General features: G+C 46.8%; 2 protein-coding genes across 4 annotated transcripts; one reads left to right on the top strand and one right to left on the bottom strand.

Moving 5' to 3' along the window:
- The first annotated feature begins 139 nt into the window (after positions 1 to 139).
- tm2d3 (TM2 domain containing 3) lies at positions 140 to 7,600 on the top strand. The gene is made up of 6 exons (XM_040201970.2): positions 140 to 357; positions 2,582 to 2,683; positions 3,955 to 4,115; positions 5,418 to 5,592; positions 6,153 to 6,228; positions 6,328 to 7,600. Exons 1-6 carry the CDS (start codon positions 252 to 254, stop codon positions 6,491 to 6,493), a joined length of 786 nt encoding a protein of 261 aa, XP_040057904.1. The 5' UTR covers positions 140 to 251; the 3' UTR covers positions 6,494 to 7,600.
- Positions 7,601 to 10,584: 2,984 nt separating this feature from the next.
- larp6a (La ribonucleoprotein 6, translational regulator a) lies at positions 10,585 to 17,229 on the bottom strand. 3 transcript variants are annotated; one of them, XM_078085315.1, is made up of 5 exons: positions 16,629 to 17,229; positions 16,092 to 16,133; positions 14,945 to 15,979; positions 13,229 to 13,427; positions 10,585 to 12,489 (listed from the first exon to the last, which is right to left on the bottom strand). In XM_078085315.1, the coding sequence occupies exons 3-5, from the start codon at positions 15,697 to 15,699 to the stop codon at positions 11,389 to 11,391; spliced, it is 2,055 nt and encodes a 684-aa protein (XP_077941441.1). In that variant the 5' UTR covers positions 15,700 to 15,979; positions 16,092 to 16,133; positions 16,629 to 17,229; the 3' UTR covers positions 10,585 to 11,388. The 3 variants fall into 3 exon arrangements, with proteins under 3 accessions (XP_077941441.1, XP_077941442.1, XP_040020164.2); XM_078085316.1 differs by having other exon boundaries at positions 16,647 to 16,730; XM_040164230.2 differs by having other exon boundaries at positions 16,092 to 16,849.
- Positions 17,230 to 17,532: the final 303 nt, after the last annotated feature.

Raw genomic sequence — 17,532 nt, 5'->3', positions numbered from 1 at the left:
CATCAATGCAGTTATTCTCAAGATTACTATAAATTGATTGATTATATTTTATGTAAGGTCCCTATTCAAAGACAATGAAAAGACTACGGGTTTAGCCAAACGATCACGAATCAATAACAGTTTTTTACTACTACTGTAATCTGTAATAACTACTGTAATCGCGAGCACTTTCCACGTGCCTCCTCTTGCCTCGCTGACGTTCGTAATTCCCATGTGCCCTGAATGTAGCATTGGTTAGCTCTGCTGCAACAATGGCCACCATCTGTCAGAAGTGGAGACCCGACCGAGGTCGCTGTTTCAAAAACTACGGTCTTATTTTGGTTTTGTTTATGGACCTGGTCTTTCAATGTGTTAACGGTAAGTTTACCGGGATAACTGGTTTCAAGCTGCTTGGCTCGCGTGCGCGGCTCTTACATTTGTCGTTACAGCACCAACGTTAGCTTCCTCCCAACGTTAGCTTCCTCCCACAGAGTTAGCATCAACGTCCACTGATTGACGTTAGCCAGTGAGCTAGCACATGAGTAGCGTCAGATGAACACTTGTTTGTCTAATAGCACTGACCCCGAAGTTAATTATATATAATTTAATGTAGAATTAAGGAGACTCAACCGTTTTCTGCCCCTGCTAATTTCCAAGTGCTGTGAGTGTTTAAATCCCCGTTAACGGCATATTGTAAAGCAGGAACCTTAGCTAGCTTAGTTTATACGGTCTAACTGTATTTTGAATTACTGACACATTTAATAACCTTTTAACCCTCCTGTTGTCCTCGGGTCAAAATGACCCGCCACTGTGTTATAAACCAAAAAAAAATCCCCTAAACGATATTTTTTTAACTTGAAATTTTATGACTTTTCCTAGATTGGCCCCAAGAGTAGAAAAAGTGAAATGTTGCTTTTATTCATATTTCCATTTAAGCTGTACAAAAAAAGGTACAATGGTGGTCTTCGGGTCAAAATGACCCATGAGGCAAATAGAGTTGAAATCAAGGTCACAGAGTTATTTACACACCACAGAATGTTACAATGTTTCAGTTGTGTCTCAGATCAATCAGTAGCAGAAGTAACCAAGACAAATCAGGTGGTCTTCTCATAGACTGCTGTCCAAAGGTTGTTGTCCTCTCCGGTAGTATATGCCCAGCAAGCCAGCAAAATATGGGATCAAGTCATGAGTGGCTTGCGATGCCAAATCAAGCTATGCTTGGAAAATGCAAGTCTATACCGGGAAGCCGACAAGTGGATGCCCAGAGAAGAACCAGTGGATGCGAGTTGTGCTTGATGTGATAAGAGGGACTGAGGGGTCACAATGTGACATGTGACAGTTTCTTCACCTCGTATGAACTTGGACAGCAGCTCCTGAAGAGGAGGATTACCATGGTTGGTGCAGTTCGAAAGAACAAGCCTGAGCTCCCACCTGCACTGCTTGCGTCAAATGAGAGAGAGGTCTTCTCATCAAAGTTTGCCTTCACTCCCACCACCGCTCTAGTTTCTTACCTCCCAAAGAAAAACATGAATGTAGTTCTTCTGAGCACACTGCACACAGACGGTGACATTAGCGATCGTGAGGACAGGAAGCCAGTCATCATCCTGGACTACAACCGCAATAAAGGAGGTGTGGACAACCTGGATAAGGTGATTGGAACATACAGCTGCAGAAGGATGACTGCCCGCTGGCCCCTGGTCATCTTCCACAACATCATTGATGTTGCCTTTGTGATTTGGAGAGAGATCAACCCGACCTGGATGTCTCGTACGCAGAACAAGCGAAGGGTGTTCCTGGAGCAGTTAGGAAAGGCACTTGTAACTCCACTCCACTCATTGAAAGAAGGAAGCATGTCCCCCGCACAGAAGCCTCAGCAGAAGTTGTGAAAGCTATTCAGAGTGCAGGAGCTCCTGATCAACCTGAGGATCCAGCTACTACAGCCACTTCCCCAGCTAGGGCAAGTAAGAGGAAGAGATGTCAGTTCTGCCCTCAAAAGAAGGACTGTAAAACACATACTGTGTGCTGCAGGTGTAAAAAATATATCTGCAAAGGCTGTGCACTTGCATACTGCCCTACATGTGCTAATTAGTTGAATTGGTTATGTTATTTTTCATATTTTTGTAGTGTACATTGTCCTAAATTGTTCATGAGAAAAAAAAGTCATTGAGTCATTGGGATGAATAAAGATTTTTCTTTTCTTAAGCTATACAAATAAAGTAAAGAGGGAAAACTGAGGTAGTCACACATTTTGTGGTGAATGACAAGTTGTTTCTTCAAGCAAGATGAAATTTGGTGTTTAAAATTCAATTAGGCTGCTTATATTGGGGGTTTAGTGAAGACGGGTCATTTTGACCCGGAGGACACGGGGTGTATACAGGAAATGAGGACAACAGGAGGGTTAATCAATATATTAATCACTCGCCCTTAGGGTGTCCGACTCGTAACACGCCAAAGCAGCAAACGTAAACGATGTTCACTTAATATTTCCGTAATCGGCACAATATGAAGCTAATTGTTCATGGTCACACTATGTTTCATAACCATGTTATGCCAGATGAAGAAGTTGAGCTCGTATCTTCTTCCCTGTCTTGTCGCCCATCAGGCTACCTGAGCTCTCCTCACGTTGGCCAGGAGCCTGCTTACTCCAGAGACCCCCAGCAGGGACCTGTGATCTCCAGCCCGGTGGTCCCCGCTGCAGCCTCAGGTAAACAAGTCAGTCAGTATGGTTAATGTTGATTACTGTCTAACAAGAAATACAGCCCGACCTAGAGAAGTGACCCAAGGCCGTGATCGATAACATGTTGATGTTTTACAAATTTGATTATTTTAAATGATTTGAAGAATTGGATCCATTGACTATTTCCCACAAGATGAATAAATCAGAATTATATCACCTCTAGAATGCTGAACATTCAAACAGGGAGAACATTTCTTACCTTATAATCAGGGAATATTTCCCTGATGTTGTCTAGTTATAGAAGAGAGAATAGCTTTTCTACAGATTAAGAACATTCTGACTGGCCAGAAAGCAAAGTAGCGGCGAGTGCGAAAAGCGGTCGGTGGCAGGATCCTTTTTCAGAACGGCGGGTTGGGTGGTTGGTGGTCGGTGGCCGGTTCCTCCGGTTGTCGGTGGTAGGATCCTTTTTCAGAACGGCAGAAGCGATCTCCGTTGGTTATTTAGCGTCATGGACCCTCCTCCTCTTCCTCATGCAAATGTAAATGAGTATCTTCACTCATGGGTGGGTTTGCCGTAAATGTTTTGTTCTGTCTTCTCTTTATTGAGAATCTGGCAAAACACAGCAACCTTCAAGTAGCGCAGCATCTTAAATAAATTGACGTGTGTCTTAATGAGGCTTTAGAAATGAAGACAAAGGGATTCTGTATTTGCTCATAAAGCCTGAAGCGGGTCGTTTTGATAACCGACCGCTGCCAGTCCTGTGCTTCCCCACCATTATAACGGGGGTGCGCCCTGGAAAAGGAAATAAAAACCCAGCGGACAGAGCACCAGTCACTGTAAAATGGGTTCTCGTTTTATTTAAGTTATATAGCATGCGCGGTGGATACATATGTCCCTCTGTTGTTTTAGCGTTGCCTCTCTGAATATCGCCATGACCCCATCATCCAAACGGCAGGTCGTTAAATCTGAAGGCACCTTCCGATCATATGAACTGTTCTGTAAAAGCACTCTGCGTCACTCCAGAAAGAAGCCTTAATGGAGCAATCAGGGATGAGCGGCCCTGTTCAAGGACTCTTAGCTGGCTTTCTTTTTCTTTTGTTGGTCATTTATCCCCCGCAGCCATATTTTCTCAGCTTGGCAAAATGCTCAGTAGGATGCACTTACAAGTGCAATAGCACACCCATTCATGAGCCCAGACCTAAATGCAAAATGTACTTGAGCCTTTGTTACATGACGTTGATTATTCTTGCTATTAATGTGAAAAAAATGTCTGTAACTTGATGTTTTCTGTTTTTCAGTTTCTCCCGGCGATGAAGAGAGCTACGCTTCCAAGTGTCCCAGTGGGGGTTTATGCAGTCGCCTGCCAGCTGATTGCATAAACTGCAATTACCAACACAACTGCACCTACAGGAAACCAGCCTCCTTCACCTGTAAACCCAAAAAAGGAGTTCACTGCATAGTGAGTAGCGGTTCATCTTGTACCAGATCCACGCTGCGAAAAGCAAAGGGAAATGAAACATGACACGAGAAACCAAGTTGTGATCGTAGACTTTCCAAATGCTGCTGACAAAACTCCTTTTGAGAAATGGGGATGTTGTGATCAACCCATATGGTCACAACCGCGGTTTCTCACGCATCACGCTGATGTCCATAGGGTCCTCCCTTGTTGTGTTGGTCTGTGAAAACAACCTCACTAGACACGTTGTTTGTGTGTGTGGCGAAATCTCCTCGCACGCGTCACTTGTTTATTGTGTGCGAGAATGTCGTGCTCCTAACCGGAAACCTTGAATAAGTGCTCCAGAGAAAAATTCCAACCACTTCTGAAGAATACTCAGAGTTAACAGCATGTAACCATAAACGAATGACAAAAGATTCTAGAGATGTTGCACATTGAATTAAACAGCAGAACCAGGGACAAGTGTATTTACCTGCCATATAACACCACACCCAAACACCCGACAACTGTGCTGAAACCAAATCTCATAAATATGACAAGAATTGGACAGAGTAGCTGGTCGAAACATTCGTAGCTCAGCTCTCATGTAATTACCCAGAAATGGGCTGTCACTACGCCAGTCCACTAGACTTCTTGTGTTCTTTTTTGTCTTTTTTTTTTAATGGTAAAATACATAAAAATCTGGATTAATTCTAAAAATATCCCTACACCATATGTATGAGATGTGTTGAACACTATTAGTGGTATACAAGTGAAATAAATAGTTTGGTACATGACATAAGGCACAAGTTTTGCACAAAATTATCTGAAAAAACAAAATTTGGAAAATATTGCCTCAACTGTCTGTACTAATATGACCTCGATAAAAAACAGGAAATTGTTGTAGAAGATGGGTACCGCATTTGCTAAATTTGTTTTTGAAAAGCAGCGACAAGGGTCCAGTGTATTGACAACAATTGCAAACGAGTCCACATGGTGTTGCAGTTTGTTTCCACAACCTCGCAGTAAAAGCACATTACCATCTGAACTGTGGGTGGGGCTGTTGCTCTCTCTCTCTGTCTCTCTCGCTCTCTCTGTCTGTCTGTAGGATCTATTTCTGTACAAACAGTACTAATGATTTATAAGTAGCAATAACATTATTCAGTAAGAACTAACTTTTTGCTAAGTTTGAAAGCTATGTAATCAAACATACTGATGACAAATAGTCGTTGTGTGGAGACATCATTTGTGACTGAGAAACGGCTCTTGTGATTAAATTTGGTAACATGTGTACTGATCACCCGATGGTGTCTTTTGTATTTCAAGGGAGAGTCGGGGCAGCAGCGGGCCAACTTCTCTCTCCCCATCCTCTGTCAGTTCTGCTGGCAGCTGGACCCGTCCGAGTACCGCTGCTCCAACTCCACCAACTGCATGACCGTGTCCTGCCCACGCAAGCGCTACAACGCCACCTGTGACGTGTTGGACCACGTGCACTGTTTAGGTGAGATGACTCCTGCTTGGTTGCTTCACCTCTCAGTCAAGCATTTGTGGTATGTGAGAAGTGAAGAGCTTTTTTCACCCAGTCCAGACCTGCAGAACGGCCAGTTCACCTCTCACTCTAATTGGGTATTATCTTTGCCAACTATGGTGGTCCTAAATTATTTATTTGTATATCAGTTACTCACGTTGTTATCTTCATTTTTTTTTTTGCATGCTTACACGTTGAACGCGGACGATAAAAATCTCTAATAGTATGAATTGGTCCGAGCCAGAATGCTTTCAAAGACGAATTCCTTAGGGATTCCAGATACCACGAGTTAATCATCGAGTGTTCCTTTTAGTTTCCTATGCAGGGTTAGACTGTGTGTTAGGTGATAATTAATATGATCTAAAAATAGCACTGTTGAGTAATTATGGATCTTGGTACGCAAACACACAGTCTGGGAATCCACAAGCATTTTGAAATGTTTCCTACAGGTATTCTGACTTTACATTAATGTTTCAGTGTTCTTCATTTGTGTGCAAAATGTTTTGAACACAAGTTTTTTTTTTCCTCTGCAGGAAAAAGACGTTTTCAGAAGCGTTTATTTTGCAACTGGACTGGCGGATACAAGTGGTCGACGGCTTTAGCACTCAGGTAAAGCAGCTTAGACGCTGGAAACATTCAACAAACCCCAATGTTGATCGCGGAGTGAGCTCCAACTGCACCTATTTGACTTGGTCTTCTCTCATGTAGCATCACGCTTGGTGGCTTCGGGGCGGACCGGTTCTACCTGGGCCAGTGGAGAGAGGGGCTGGGAAAGCTGTTCAGCTTCGGGGGCCTGGGCATTTGGACTCTGATAGACGTTCTTCTGATCGGGGTCGGTTACGTGGGACCCGCCGACGGCTCTCTGTACATCTGAAAGCGGAAGGCCCCGGGAGACGTGGCTCCGTGGCTTTGTGTTCTGTTCTCCCCCGCACCACTCCCACCACCACCACCACATTCTGCACGCTCTGCCCTCAAGGACCGAAGATCGGAGTTGCTGTCTTCTTGGCACGTTTCTCCTGCCCGTGCTCGCTGCGCAACACTTCCCCATCCCATCTGCTAACTGGCAGGAAGTGTTTTCCTCATTACACCAGCCGCGAGCCTACCCACACAGCCCATCAGATCGATCCCAATCATCTGGCCTCCGTCTCCCGCTGAGATCCTGCAGATGGACGAGTGCGCAGGGACAAGGATCCGGTCATTATGTCTTTGTGGCTTCTTTAGTTCCGTCGTGCTGATGCACAGACATGCTGCCTCCTTCAGCCATGTGTTGCCCCTTCCTTATTGCTAGGTCAATGTATCAACGGAGGGGCGAGCTCCACGTGGTAACCATGGTAACATGCTAGTCTGGAGCGAAAGCATCCATATGAAGGGGCTTTGTTCAGGTCATTTTCTTTACAGAAGACAACGGTTCAATTTGTAATTTGTAATTTTTTTTAATTTTATGTTAGTTGTCTACCATAACTGTAAGAAATCGCCTTACGGTATTGCCCAATGATACCATTCCTTTTCGTAAGCTTAAATGTTGGGAAATGAAATGTTGTCAATAAAGTTCATATATAGTAAAAAAAAAAACAGAGCTACTGTACATTCATTCTGGATCTTTTAAGAGGACCAGAAAGAAGTGCGAGGGGGAATAACTCATTTCTGTCGTGACCTGCACCAACGTGTAGTCATATTTTTTTCTCCTTTTTGGGAAACGGAGATAATAATCTGTCTACGTATTGAAACCCTTGAAATGTGTTGCACTAAGAAACTGCAGTCACTTGTGATTTCCTGTGTCAGAGATGTATGTGTGTATATCAAAGATATCCAGTTGCTTTTTTATCTGATTATCATTTTACACATTAGCTCCAGTCTGCGTGAAACAACATGGGCTCATCCTTTATGTAAATATGTTTTTCTGTTTTCAGTGTCAGGGCAACTGTTTCACACTGTAAAAGATCTTTTTTTTAAGTTATGTTAATAAAACTGTTCAATTTGACGTCAATTTGTGTGTGTGTGTGTATAATTGTGCTTGCAGTACAAATAGGTCGTCCGTGGATACTGAGATATTCTGTAAAGCAGAAGAGCAGAAATGAAACGTAATAAGCACCACTGTTGATCCCTGATTGGAGGTCAGAGGTCAGCAGCTCATCGCTTGTAGAGATGGGGACGGATGTTCCAATGGGACGTGAGCTCGGGGCCTCCTCACTGAACGCTGTTGGAATGCAGAGGTCTAATGTTCCTCTTCTCACGTTGAACTCAGAGGGGTGCGAGAAGCCTGCGTGAGGGAGGGAAGAGGGGGGGGCGCTGCTTTCCGTAGAAACCCCCGTGCTCACGTTACAGAATGTGAGGTTATGAAAAAAAGAAGAAAAATAATAATTTTCTTTCGAGTAACTTCTTGGGTTTCTGTGTCGACTTTTCCAATTGGCTGGTGTACAGTTACTCCACCCTATCGCTCGCTCCTCAAACGAACCCCCGCCCACCGACCGACGTAGACGTGTGTGACGTACACTCCCCAGTCGAGGCGGAGACGTGAAACGCTCCCCTCTATTCATCAAGAGGACACTTTCTTCTTGTTTTCTTCTGACCTTTTGGCAGCGTTGCGCGAGACTTCCATGCCGCCTATTTACGATTCAAGCTTAAAATCCAAGAAAAGTTGTTTCCTTTGAATCAGAACCCTCTCCAAAGAAAACTCGCCCCTGCTTTTAATCTACTCGAGACTTCCTCCTCGCTCTCGCGCGCCCAGCTGTTTCAGACCAGCAGCAGCTGGGCCCCTCACTGGTATTAATAGATGACGTCATTGCTCCGCAACCCCGGCTTCTGTACTTTGGCTCCCTGTTAGTTCTAACAATTATTAAAAAAAGATTTTGCTGCTCACTTTTAAAGCATCTTAGGAGTCCGGCCCTTCAATGCAAAAGGTTATGTGTTGCTGTATTTTTCTGATTTTCAGATCTGTTGGACATTTAGTTTGTCCTGTTTTGGAGGGCAAAGCAGTTTGTAAACTATTTTTTTAAAATTTGCAACAAAAACAGATATTCAATATTATGATGTCTGCCTACTACTGTGGTTATATACTCATCGCAGATGTATCCATCTGCCTGTTTACATGTGAAATTGGGTAAACCATTGTATGGTACATGTATTAAAACTAATTTATAAGATGTACGTCTTTTGTACATGAACGGCTCAATGCACAATGCCGTTAACGAAAATTCTAAACAGGTTTTATAACCTGGTTTAACGATTATGGAAGAAGAAGAAAAAATAAAGTCTGGCCTATATGGTAAAAACTAATGCACTAAATACATTACCATTCATACATCAATGGCAACGGCCTAATTACAAATAATGACAAGGTTCTTCATTATCCCCCTTTATGCTATCTCCATTTCCCTTGTCTCATGAGGATAATAGTTCAATTAGGCTCTACTTATCCAAAACAGTCTTTATTACAATGAAGACATCGGGGGTCCAGCGCAAATATCGTCTGTCACGACGTCCTGATTTTGAATTGCTAATCCTGTGAAGAGAACAGATTTATTCGCCCCGTGCACCACTTCACCGCTCTGAATGTGGGGACTATGGGTTCTGACCCCCCGCCCCCTCCTGTGTGCACTCTCATTATGTCCACCTCCAACAGGAGATAAACTAAGTACAAAGCAGATCAACAGAATGCTGCAACCGCATCAACAAAAGTCTCACAACTCTCCAGACATGCGAGCTGCCGCCTCTCACATCTGGACGCTGGCTGGTGGGCGTTTGAAAGAAAATGAAAAAAAAATGGATTCGTCACCATTCATGTTTTTGTTGTTGCAACACACAATTGGAAGCGTGATATCGTTTATTGGACAGTAATCAGCACAGAGTACCAATTAAATGAAAATTCTACAGGATCTAAATTGTGCCATGAATATAAAACTAAATGAGCATCTGCTCGACTCCATGCGTACAATACTGTGTAAAAAGTCACATCGTTCGTTGAAGGCTGAACAGCTCCTACGAATAAGTTTGCAAAAATGCAACTGAAAAGTGGAAGGGTGCAAGAAGATCTGCTACACATCCCTTCTGGCATCTGGGCCAATAATTTTTGCCAGAAGGCATGAAAGGAGACTGATGCAGGTCACCATATAAAGTCAAACACTGCACATGAGCAGAAAGCACCCCACCCCCCGATCCCCAGCAAGCGGCCTCAGGTGGCAGCGCTGTACCGCGGGGAGGCTCCTCCGGTGAAAAGGCGGCTCACAAATGCAGCAAAAAAAAAAAGAAATACAGCGAAATCGTAGAGGCTCTGCTGCATTCTGAAGAACACGTGTTATGCAAGAAAACAAAGCTAAAGCCAACAGGAATGTGCTTTGTTCACAACAATCACACTCCAATTCAGAACCTGACCCGCAACCACTGACGTGTGGCAAGACTCGAAAATTGTTGACTTTTATGCAACGTGACAGAGGTTGCACAACAGATGAATGAGGTTGTCCAGATGTGCCACCTATCCACTTATTGAGCCGCAATTGCAGTTTATATAAAAAGAATTTGGGGGAAAGAAAAAGGCCTGTGCTACATGTTGAATTGAGGTGAATACTTAAGGTACCAGTTGTACCGTAATGTACCCTGGAACATTTGTAGACATTGTGACAGAGGTTGTCAGGTCAATGGCAAAAAATAAGTCTACGCCCGTGTGTGAAATTTGTAAATGTAAAAAAAAAAAAAAAAAAGCAATGTTTTGCACTGCCAGGCAGGGAAACACAATGTGAATAGATGTGCAACTAGTCTGCTACGTTTGATGGAGTTAATAATCCCTCTCTCGCTTCCCATCTGTGCAGCCATAAAAACGCCAGAGGGCCAATCCTCCCTTACAAGTGTGGAGACGCTTCTAGTCTTGGCACGGCAACAATCACTGAAAACTCACTTGCATATTGAAATCAAAAGGGGATTGCTCATGGGCGAGATGTCACAAACAAAATAAACTGAGAGTCTGGTCAATTGCAGTTTTAGTGATTTATTTGTACAATAGGAATTGCATTGTACAAATACCCCAGCTCAGATGGAAAGGCAGGAACGCATTTCTTTCTTCTGCCTGACCGAACATCCCACAAACCTCAGCGTGAGCTCAGACTGATAACTAGATTCAGAGAAAATAAAGCTAAAAAATAAATACAGCAGCTAACTGCCAGACAACTTAACATGTACAGGGGAATGGAGCCTTCCCAACTTAGTGCCAAAGCGTACAGAAAATAAAATTGAAATCAAATTAAAAACTAAATAGCTCCCGATTTAACTAGCCAACCTTTATGGCAGTGGAGCAATTATGGCCTCGGTTTTAAATAGTATGTAAAAGTAAAAAATAAACTCACAGTAGACAAACACAGAAAAGGCATATGGTGATATCTCTATCAAGTCCATGTGCCGGTACCACTTAACATTTATATACCATCCACAGATGTGAGCTTTTACACACAAGACACTTCAATTAAAACAAAAAAAAAGTGGAATACCCCCACCCCATGCAGAGGACGTTTAGACAGCAATGGGGGTGACGCTGTCCCATTCAAAGCAATATCAATTCACATTCACTCAAATTCCCATTAGTAAACCAGTAATGTTACCATAGTAACTCAAAACATTGTATAAAAATATAACGAGGAAAGAAAAACACTGAAGAAAAACATATCTACACAGTCTTGAATGCAGGGTGGGGACTGAGCGCCATGGCCAAGAACAGCTCAAATTGATTTCTTTTGGAGGGGCGGGGCGGGGTGGGGTGGGGGGTTAAGGAATGTACACATATCAAGTCTGAGTAGCCGCAGTCTTTCCTCGCTCGGCAACAGAGACACAGTGAAAGCCGCGGGTTCCGTCAGGACCCCGGGGCAGCCTGGTGACCCCCGGCGGCAGGCCGTCGGCGTTCTGCATCTTCCGACCCATCATCGGGCTCCCCACCGGGCTGCTCTCCTGCGACGCCACCTGCTTGCGCCGCTGAACCCACGGGCTCCCCGAGGGGGTGAGGCTACTGTCCGAGGAGTAGTCTGCCCAGCGGCGCCCGCCCTCCGGGCTCAATCTGCCCTCGCTGGCCAACGGAGACTTGTGGGAATGGGGGGACTTGCGCTGAGAACTGGGGCTGGCGCGGGGGCTCGACCAGGGACTGTTGCGCGGCGACATGCTGGGGCTGAGGTGATTGTTCTGGACGTTGAGGGCCGCGGTGGTCGGGCTGAGCTTGTTGCAGGACTGGGACTTCCTGGCCAGCCGCGGGGACGTGGGGTTGCTCTCCGTCTCAGAGGAGCTGCAGGCCGAGTCGTCGCCGTGGTACTGGAGCTCTCGCACCCTGCTGTTAAGCGAGCGGCTCTTCCGCATGCCCCCTTCCTCCCGGGGCCGCTCCTTGGGCACCTTCTTCTTGGGCGGCTTGGTGCCGATCAGGACCAACTTCAACCCCAGCGAACCGGCGCCGCCGTCGTCGCTGCCCGTGGCTTCGTTGGCCTTGACGGCCGCCTCCACCTCCTCGAACTCCACGATGGCGCACTCCTCGGCGCCCAGCTGAGTGTAGCGGCTGCTCAGCCTCTTCAGGTCGGCCGGCAGGTCCTTCCCGGGTTTCAGCACCCTGACGGAGGCGATGGTGCCGTACGCCCCGAACTCCTTCAACAGCAGCTTCATGAGCTGCTCCTGCAGAGTAGCTCCTCCCTCGCTGCCTCCTCCATTATCTACAGTGAGAGCTGCCAGCTCCGGCCATCTCTGCAGATCACTTAGCAGCAGCATGCGGCTGGGCAACGACTCGCTGGCAAACACCGGCACTGCGGTTTTGCGGCGCACCTTTCGCCCCTCGTCGTTCAGCTCGAGCACACCGGAGTGTCTCAGAGCGTAAGCGGTTGTCCTCCAGTCTCGAGTCAAGTGTTTTACCTGCAAAAGAGACGGCGCTCGCGTTACATGGGAGAGCTGCAGAGGAGTCCAAGAGGGCCCTCTCACAACCATTAGCCCGACCATTGATCCCGGCAATCGCTTCTTTGCGGGTTATCATGAATCAGTCTAATGACAAATGGCTCAACAATCAGGCCCTGCAGCAGAGCGCACTGCCTTCCTTTCAGTCGTACTTCCTGAATCGATATCTCCAAACATCTTTGCCTCAACAGATCGCTCAGCTCACCGCTGTGCAATTTGCTCAGGTTTAAAATGAGTCGCCTCGTATGAGAGTCCTTGTTTATTTTAAAAACAAGTGGGTGCGCGGTGCCTCGGATCCCTAGTGCCATAAACACTGAGACTACCAAATCTCCATGCATGGGCCTGAAGTACCAGCTGGTGTGAATCAATGTGAGAAAAGCATTGCGTCCCGGCAGCTAATCACATACAAATCAGAAACCGCCGTCAATGTCAATGAGGCACAAGGGATTTAAAACAAACACTTTTACCAGGTTCCTCTTCCCCTTCTGTTTAGCGACACTTTCAACTTCATTTCCACTTTTCTCATTGTACACATAATAAAATAATATTAATTACACCATAAAGGCACAATCTCAGGTCATTAAAGCATGTGGTGTGTAGACTAGTTTGGGCCGAACTAGCAATAATCGTGTGCGTCAGCCTCATTGGGACAACTTCCCGTTTCCCCCACTACACCCAAGAACGTTGGAACCATAGTTACCTTTTTGAACGACGTGAGCAACTTGACGCTGACGAAGCCCAGCTTGTTGCGTCGGACGTGCTTTAGCAGGAAGGCGTCGTGCTCCAGGTTCTCGTCGGACAAGTAGTACTCGATCTGAGCGACCAGCTTCTGGGTGACCTCCGTGTCCGGCGGCTGCCAGCTGTCCTCCTCCAACTCGCCTCCGCTGGTGCCGGCGCCGCTGTGCGTTTGTGGTGGCGGGGAGGCAAGACACGCATTAGAACCTCGGACATCACTGAAATGCCAGTCTAACGTCTTAAATCACCTGCAACAGTTCACCAATTTCGCTTGACTTTATGAGCCACTTACAAGTGCTCTCTCATCCTCAATCTGGCTGTGTGTAGTCACCGTGCCTCAGCACGCCAGACCTCAACCCCCCGAGTCCCAAAACCGCCAAGACCTCGCCATCTGTAGGTCGTCAAAATCACAGGCTCTCCCTCCCACGCAGAATATGGGAGTCTCTCAGAAAGCAATAACTTACAAAATGTACAAAGAGCACTGGGGCCGAAGCCTTTTCAGGCACATCTTGATCTCACGCCCGGCTGAAGCGGCAGTCCGGTAGCGAGGCGCATTAAGAGTGAGGGGTCGGAGATTTTGTGGATGAGTCACCTCCTCCACCAGGACACACCGAGTCAACAGCTGGCAAGTCCAGCCTGACCACCTCTTCCCCAGTAATTCAGATTTAAAAAAAAAATTAAAAGACAAGCCAAGCTGTTAAAATGAGCTGTCAACTGTCAGCACGCAGGATCAGTTTAATGTGTAAATTAAAAATCACAGCAGAAATGTTGAGGCCGTTTTTTTTTTCCTCCCTCTTTTTATAGTAGGCCGTGAATGAAGTAGAACTAGAGCACTCGGAGGACTGTTGCAGGGTTTTCTGGCTCACAACGTACACTTTGCTGCTCCAAAGCAAGCTTCACCATCAGGTGTTTAGGGATTCAAGTCAAAATACATCCAGTTGGGAGAAGGCCAGGCGGGTCAGACTGTCTTGGTGCCAGAAGGTTTACCAGAGCAGTAAAAGTGTGACCTGCAGCACAAACCCAACCCCCCCCCCCCCATTGACCTTTCCATCACTGACTCACTCTTTGCGCACGCAGTTCCCGTGGAGGTAAACTTATTGGCCGGAGGATAAAAATAGCGCGGGCGTGACGCAGGGGAATTAGGTTACAGTGAAGGGTGTCATCCCTTTATCTCTTTGACGTCTCCATTCTGCACCACGCGTCCTACAGGTGGCTAAAAACACTCGAGCGTGTAAGTGGGTGTGCGTGGTGCGCCTCCTCTGTGGTGAAGCTCCCATTGTCCTCCCCGCACATTGCGGCGCCGCCTATTGTCATCGCCTCAATACACCCGTCGGGATAACGCGTCTGTATTTGCGCAACATTTTCTATGCATTGCCCCCCCCAACGTGCTTGGCATTCTTTCAGTGACGCTAAATCCCAACTGCACCCACTCGCAGTTCACACGCTGAAGTTATGGGCCGGGCAGTGTTAAATACAAATATTGCACGCAGAAATGACTGCTGGGGTTCCTTGGCGGGGCGTGGGGGGGTGTTCTTCATTCTACAACCTTTACGGAACCTACCTGCTCGCATCAATGAACAGTTCTCAGGCTCCATCAGTAGGACACACGCATGGTCTACCACGGGCACCACGAACTGATAAAAATAAGCAAAAATAAGCAAAAGTAGCAAATGAGTCCAACCTGGATTTGTCATGTCGTCCGAATTCGTCCTCACTGCAGCTGCCTCCGAGGAAGTCAATAATATTGGCGGACACTTCCTCCGGCTCCTCGTCCTCCGCCGCCTGAATGGCCACCGTGATCGTCACCGTCCCCATCTCCGGCGTGTGCTGATCCACGTTGATTACCTCATCGGAGCCCGATGACGCATCCGGCACGCGCTCCCCCGGGTTCGGGTCGGGGTTCCCCGCGGACCCGCTCATGTTCCCCGAGCGCGTCGAGGTGCCTCCACCCGCTCCGTCCCCTTCCCCGGCGGCGCCTCCCTGGCCGCTTTGAATCTTACTCGACGCGAAGGCGCAGGCAGGATACGGCGCGCGTAAAGCCGCGCGACGCTTCGTCTTCGGGCACCAGCGATGGCGGACCAGGACCCAGGGGGCTCCGAGGACACGCTCCACGGCTCGCCAGAGGCCCCCGATCCAGATCCGACCCGACGGAGGGCCCTGAGGAGCAGCGGGGCTCGTGGCAGCCGGCGAGACGCAGCCTGGCGGAGCGGGCGAGACCGACGGACTGGAGCCTCCTCGGGCTTCTGGCGCTGCTAGTGCTGCCACTTCCTCATACGCGAGAGGCTTTCTGCTTTTGAAACGCGCTCGGGGATTGGGCCGCGGCTGCAGCGTCTCCTCGCGCTCATTCCCAGCCCACAAGCAGAAGCCGACACAAAGCCAAGAGGGAGGCAAGAGGAAGGAGAGGCAGCGCAGGAAGGCGTTCACCAACGCCTGCATATTCCTCTCTCGCGCTTCTCGGTTTTTGCTTTCATACAAACGGGGGTTGTTGGGTTTGTTGTTGTTGTTGTTTTTGTTTTTTAAATATGTTTTGGGACGGACAGAGTGTCGTCTCGTGCTGGGAGGGCAGGGATGACCCGTTAGCGCGGCACTAAGAGTAAATGCACGTGCTCCTCGCTAATTGGGAAACAGCCGTGTCAAGGACGAGCCTTTCTCTAACGCCGCTAATTGGATAATAGGCTCCAGCGTCTGGTGCGAGTACAATACTTTAGCCTGTAGCCTAAAGGAAGGAAGGAAGGACAATAGTAGGCCACGTAAGTCGAAATAAAAGAGCAGCAAACGTTAGGTTAAATTAAAAGACATGGAGAAAAATGAGATGTTTAAAAATATACCCATTATTCTCCCTGCCTGGAGGAAGTTTGACCCGCCCTTTTCTAAAAAGAAATGGCAAAAAGTGAATTCTGTTTTTGACAAAATCTCCATAAATCTCGCTAAACAATGATCTAAATGTGTATAACGTTCTATATACTTTCATTTATTTGACTGAAAATCGGTAAAGCTAAGTATATATATTGGGAAACAGTTTTAGTCTATAAATGGCATCATTTTCTTATATTTAAAGTCACCAATGGAGGAAACAACCCAAACCTTGACCTATCATACACCCGGATATTGTGTGATGCAAACACCCTCATATATGAAAAACTCCCACAGACAGTGGGCCCATGACTTTGGTGTTCTTAATGGTGGTTGTGGCCCTTGTGCTCTTGGCCAATGCACATACTCCCAATTACAATTTGGGCCTTAAAAGTATAGGCGTGGATGGAGTTTCCCCTTCACAATCACTGCTTTCATTGCTGGTGATTTGCAGCACAAGAGCGGCATATGTAAGTGTTTCAGTGAGAGCATAATTATTATTGTACAGTCACCTTGAATGTGTCCCGTACCTTTGGTCCGTAGTCCTTGCTTGTTGTTGGCCTCCACCCTGATAGCCTTGTAAATCACCCACTCCAGTGTTGTCGGCTGTTGCCTGCCCTGCACGGAATATCTTTAATTCCTTCCCACTGGCAAGCAAGGCTCACAGCTGGTGGGCAGTCTGACTCATTCCCTGCACCACATGCCATACAACGCTCCAGTTTGTGTACAATGCAACATGGAGGGTAAGAGAGAGAAACAATGAGTGAGAGAAGGAGGGTACTTTGAGGAAGAGATTGGCACCAGCTAAGCTGAGGCATTTAGTTTCCTACTGAGGAAATGCAGTATATTCTCTCAAGAAGCTCATTTCCACTGTCTTCGATACAACCCCTAGATTGTTGTGAAACAGCGAGCACAGGAAGTGAGGTCAGGACTGTACTGAAAGCACCTGTGGGTTGCATCGCAAATCGCTTCCTCTTTTCAAACTGTCCCAGTTTGACACGGGTGGCCTCCTTGCACGAGTAAAGGGATCCACAAAAAATGTGCGTTAAAGGATGTGTCCACAATTTAGTCCATGTAGACAAACAGGATGCATGACAGGGCTGTTGTATTGGCACTAATTCAAATGTTTCAGTACTAGCTGGAAACTCACTGCCATTCTGAAGGCCCTCCCAGAGCTTTTTTCCTCTAATTTGCATAATTACAGTTTTCCGACTTCTGGCTCCCTTTGCGTCACCAAACCCCTCCAAGGAGACGCTGGCCTCTCCTAAGGACGATTCTCCAGAGGATTGCCCTTTTCCTTCCTCTTTATTTGCCATTCTCTTGTCCCTTTACTTGTCAGAGGAGGGTTTTTTGTCTTGTGGTGTCCTGAGGGATCTGGAACATTCTATTTGAATAAACTTGAATGTTTATAGTGCT

The sequence above is a fragment of the Gasterosteus aculeatus genome, chromosome 12 (assembly GCF_964276395.1).
Source record: "Gasterosteus aculeatus chromosome 12, fGasAcu3.hap1.1, whole genome shotgun sequence".
Taxonomy (NCBI): Eukaryota; Metazoa; Chordata; class Actinopteri; order Perciformes; family Gasterosteidae; genus Gasterosteus; species Gasterosteus aculeatus.
This window is presented reverse-complemented; position numbering and strand designations above follow the sequence as displayed.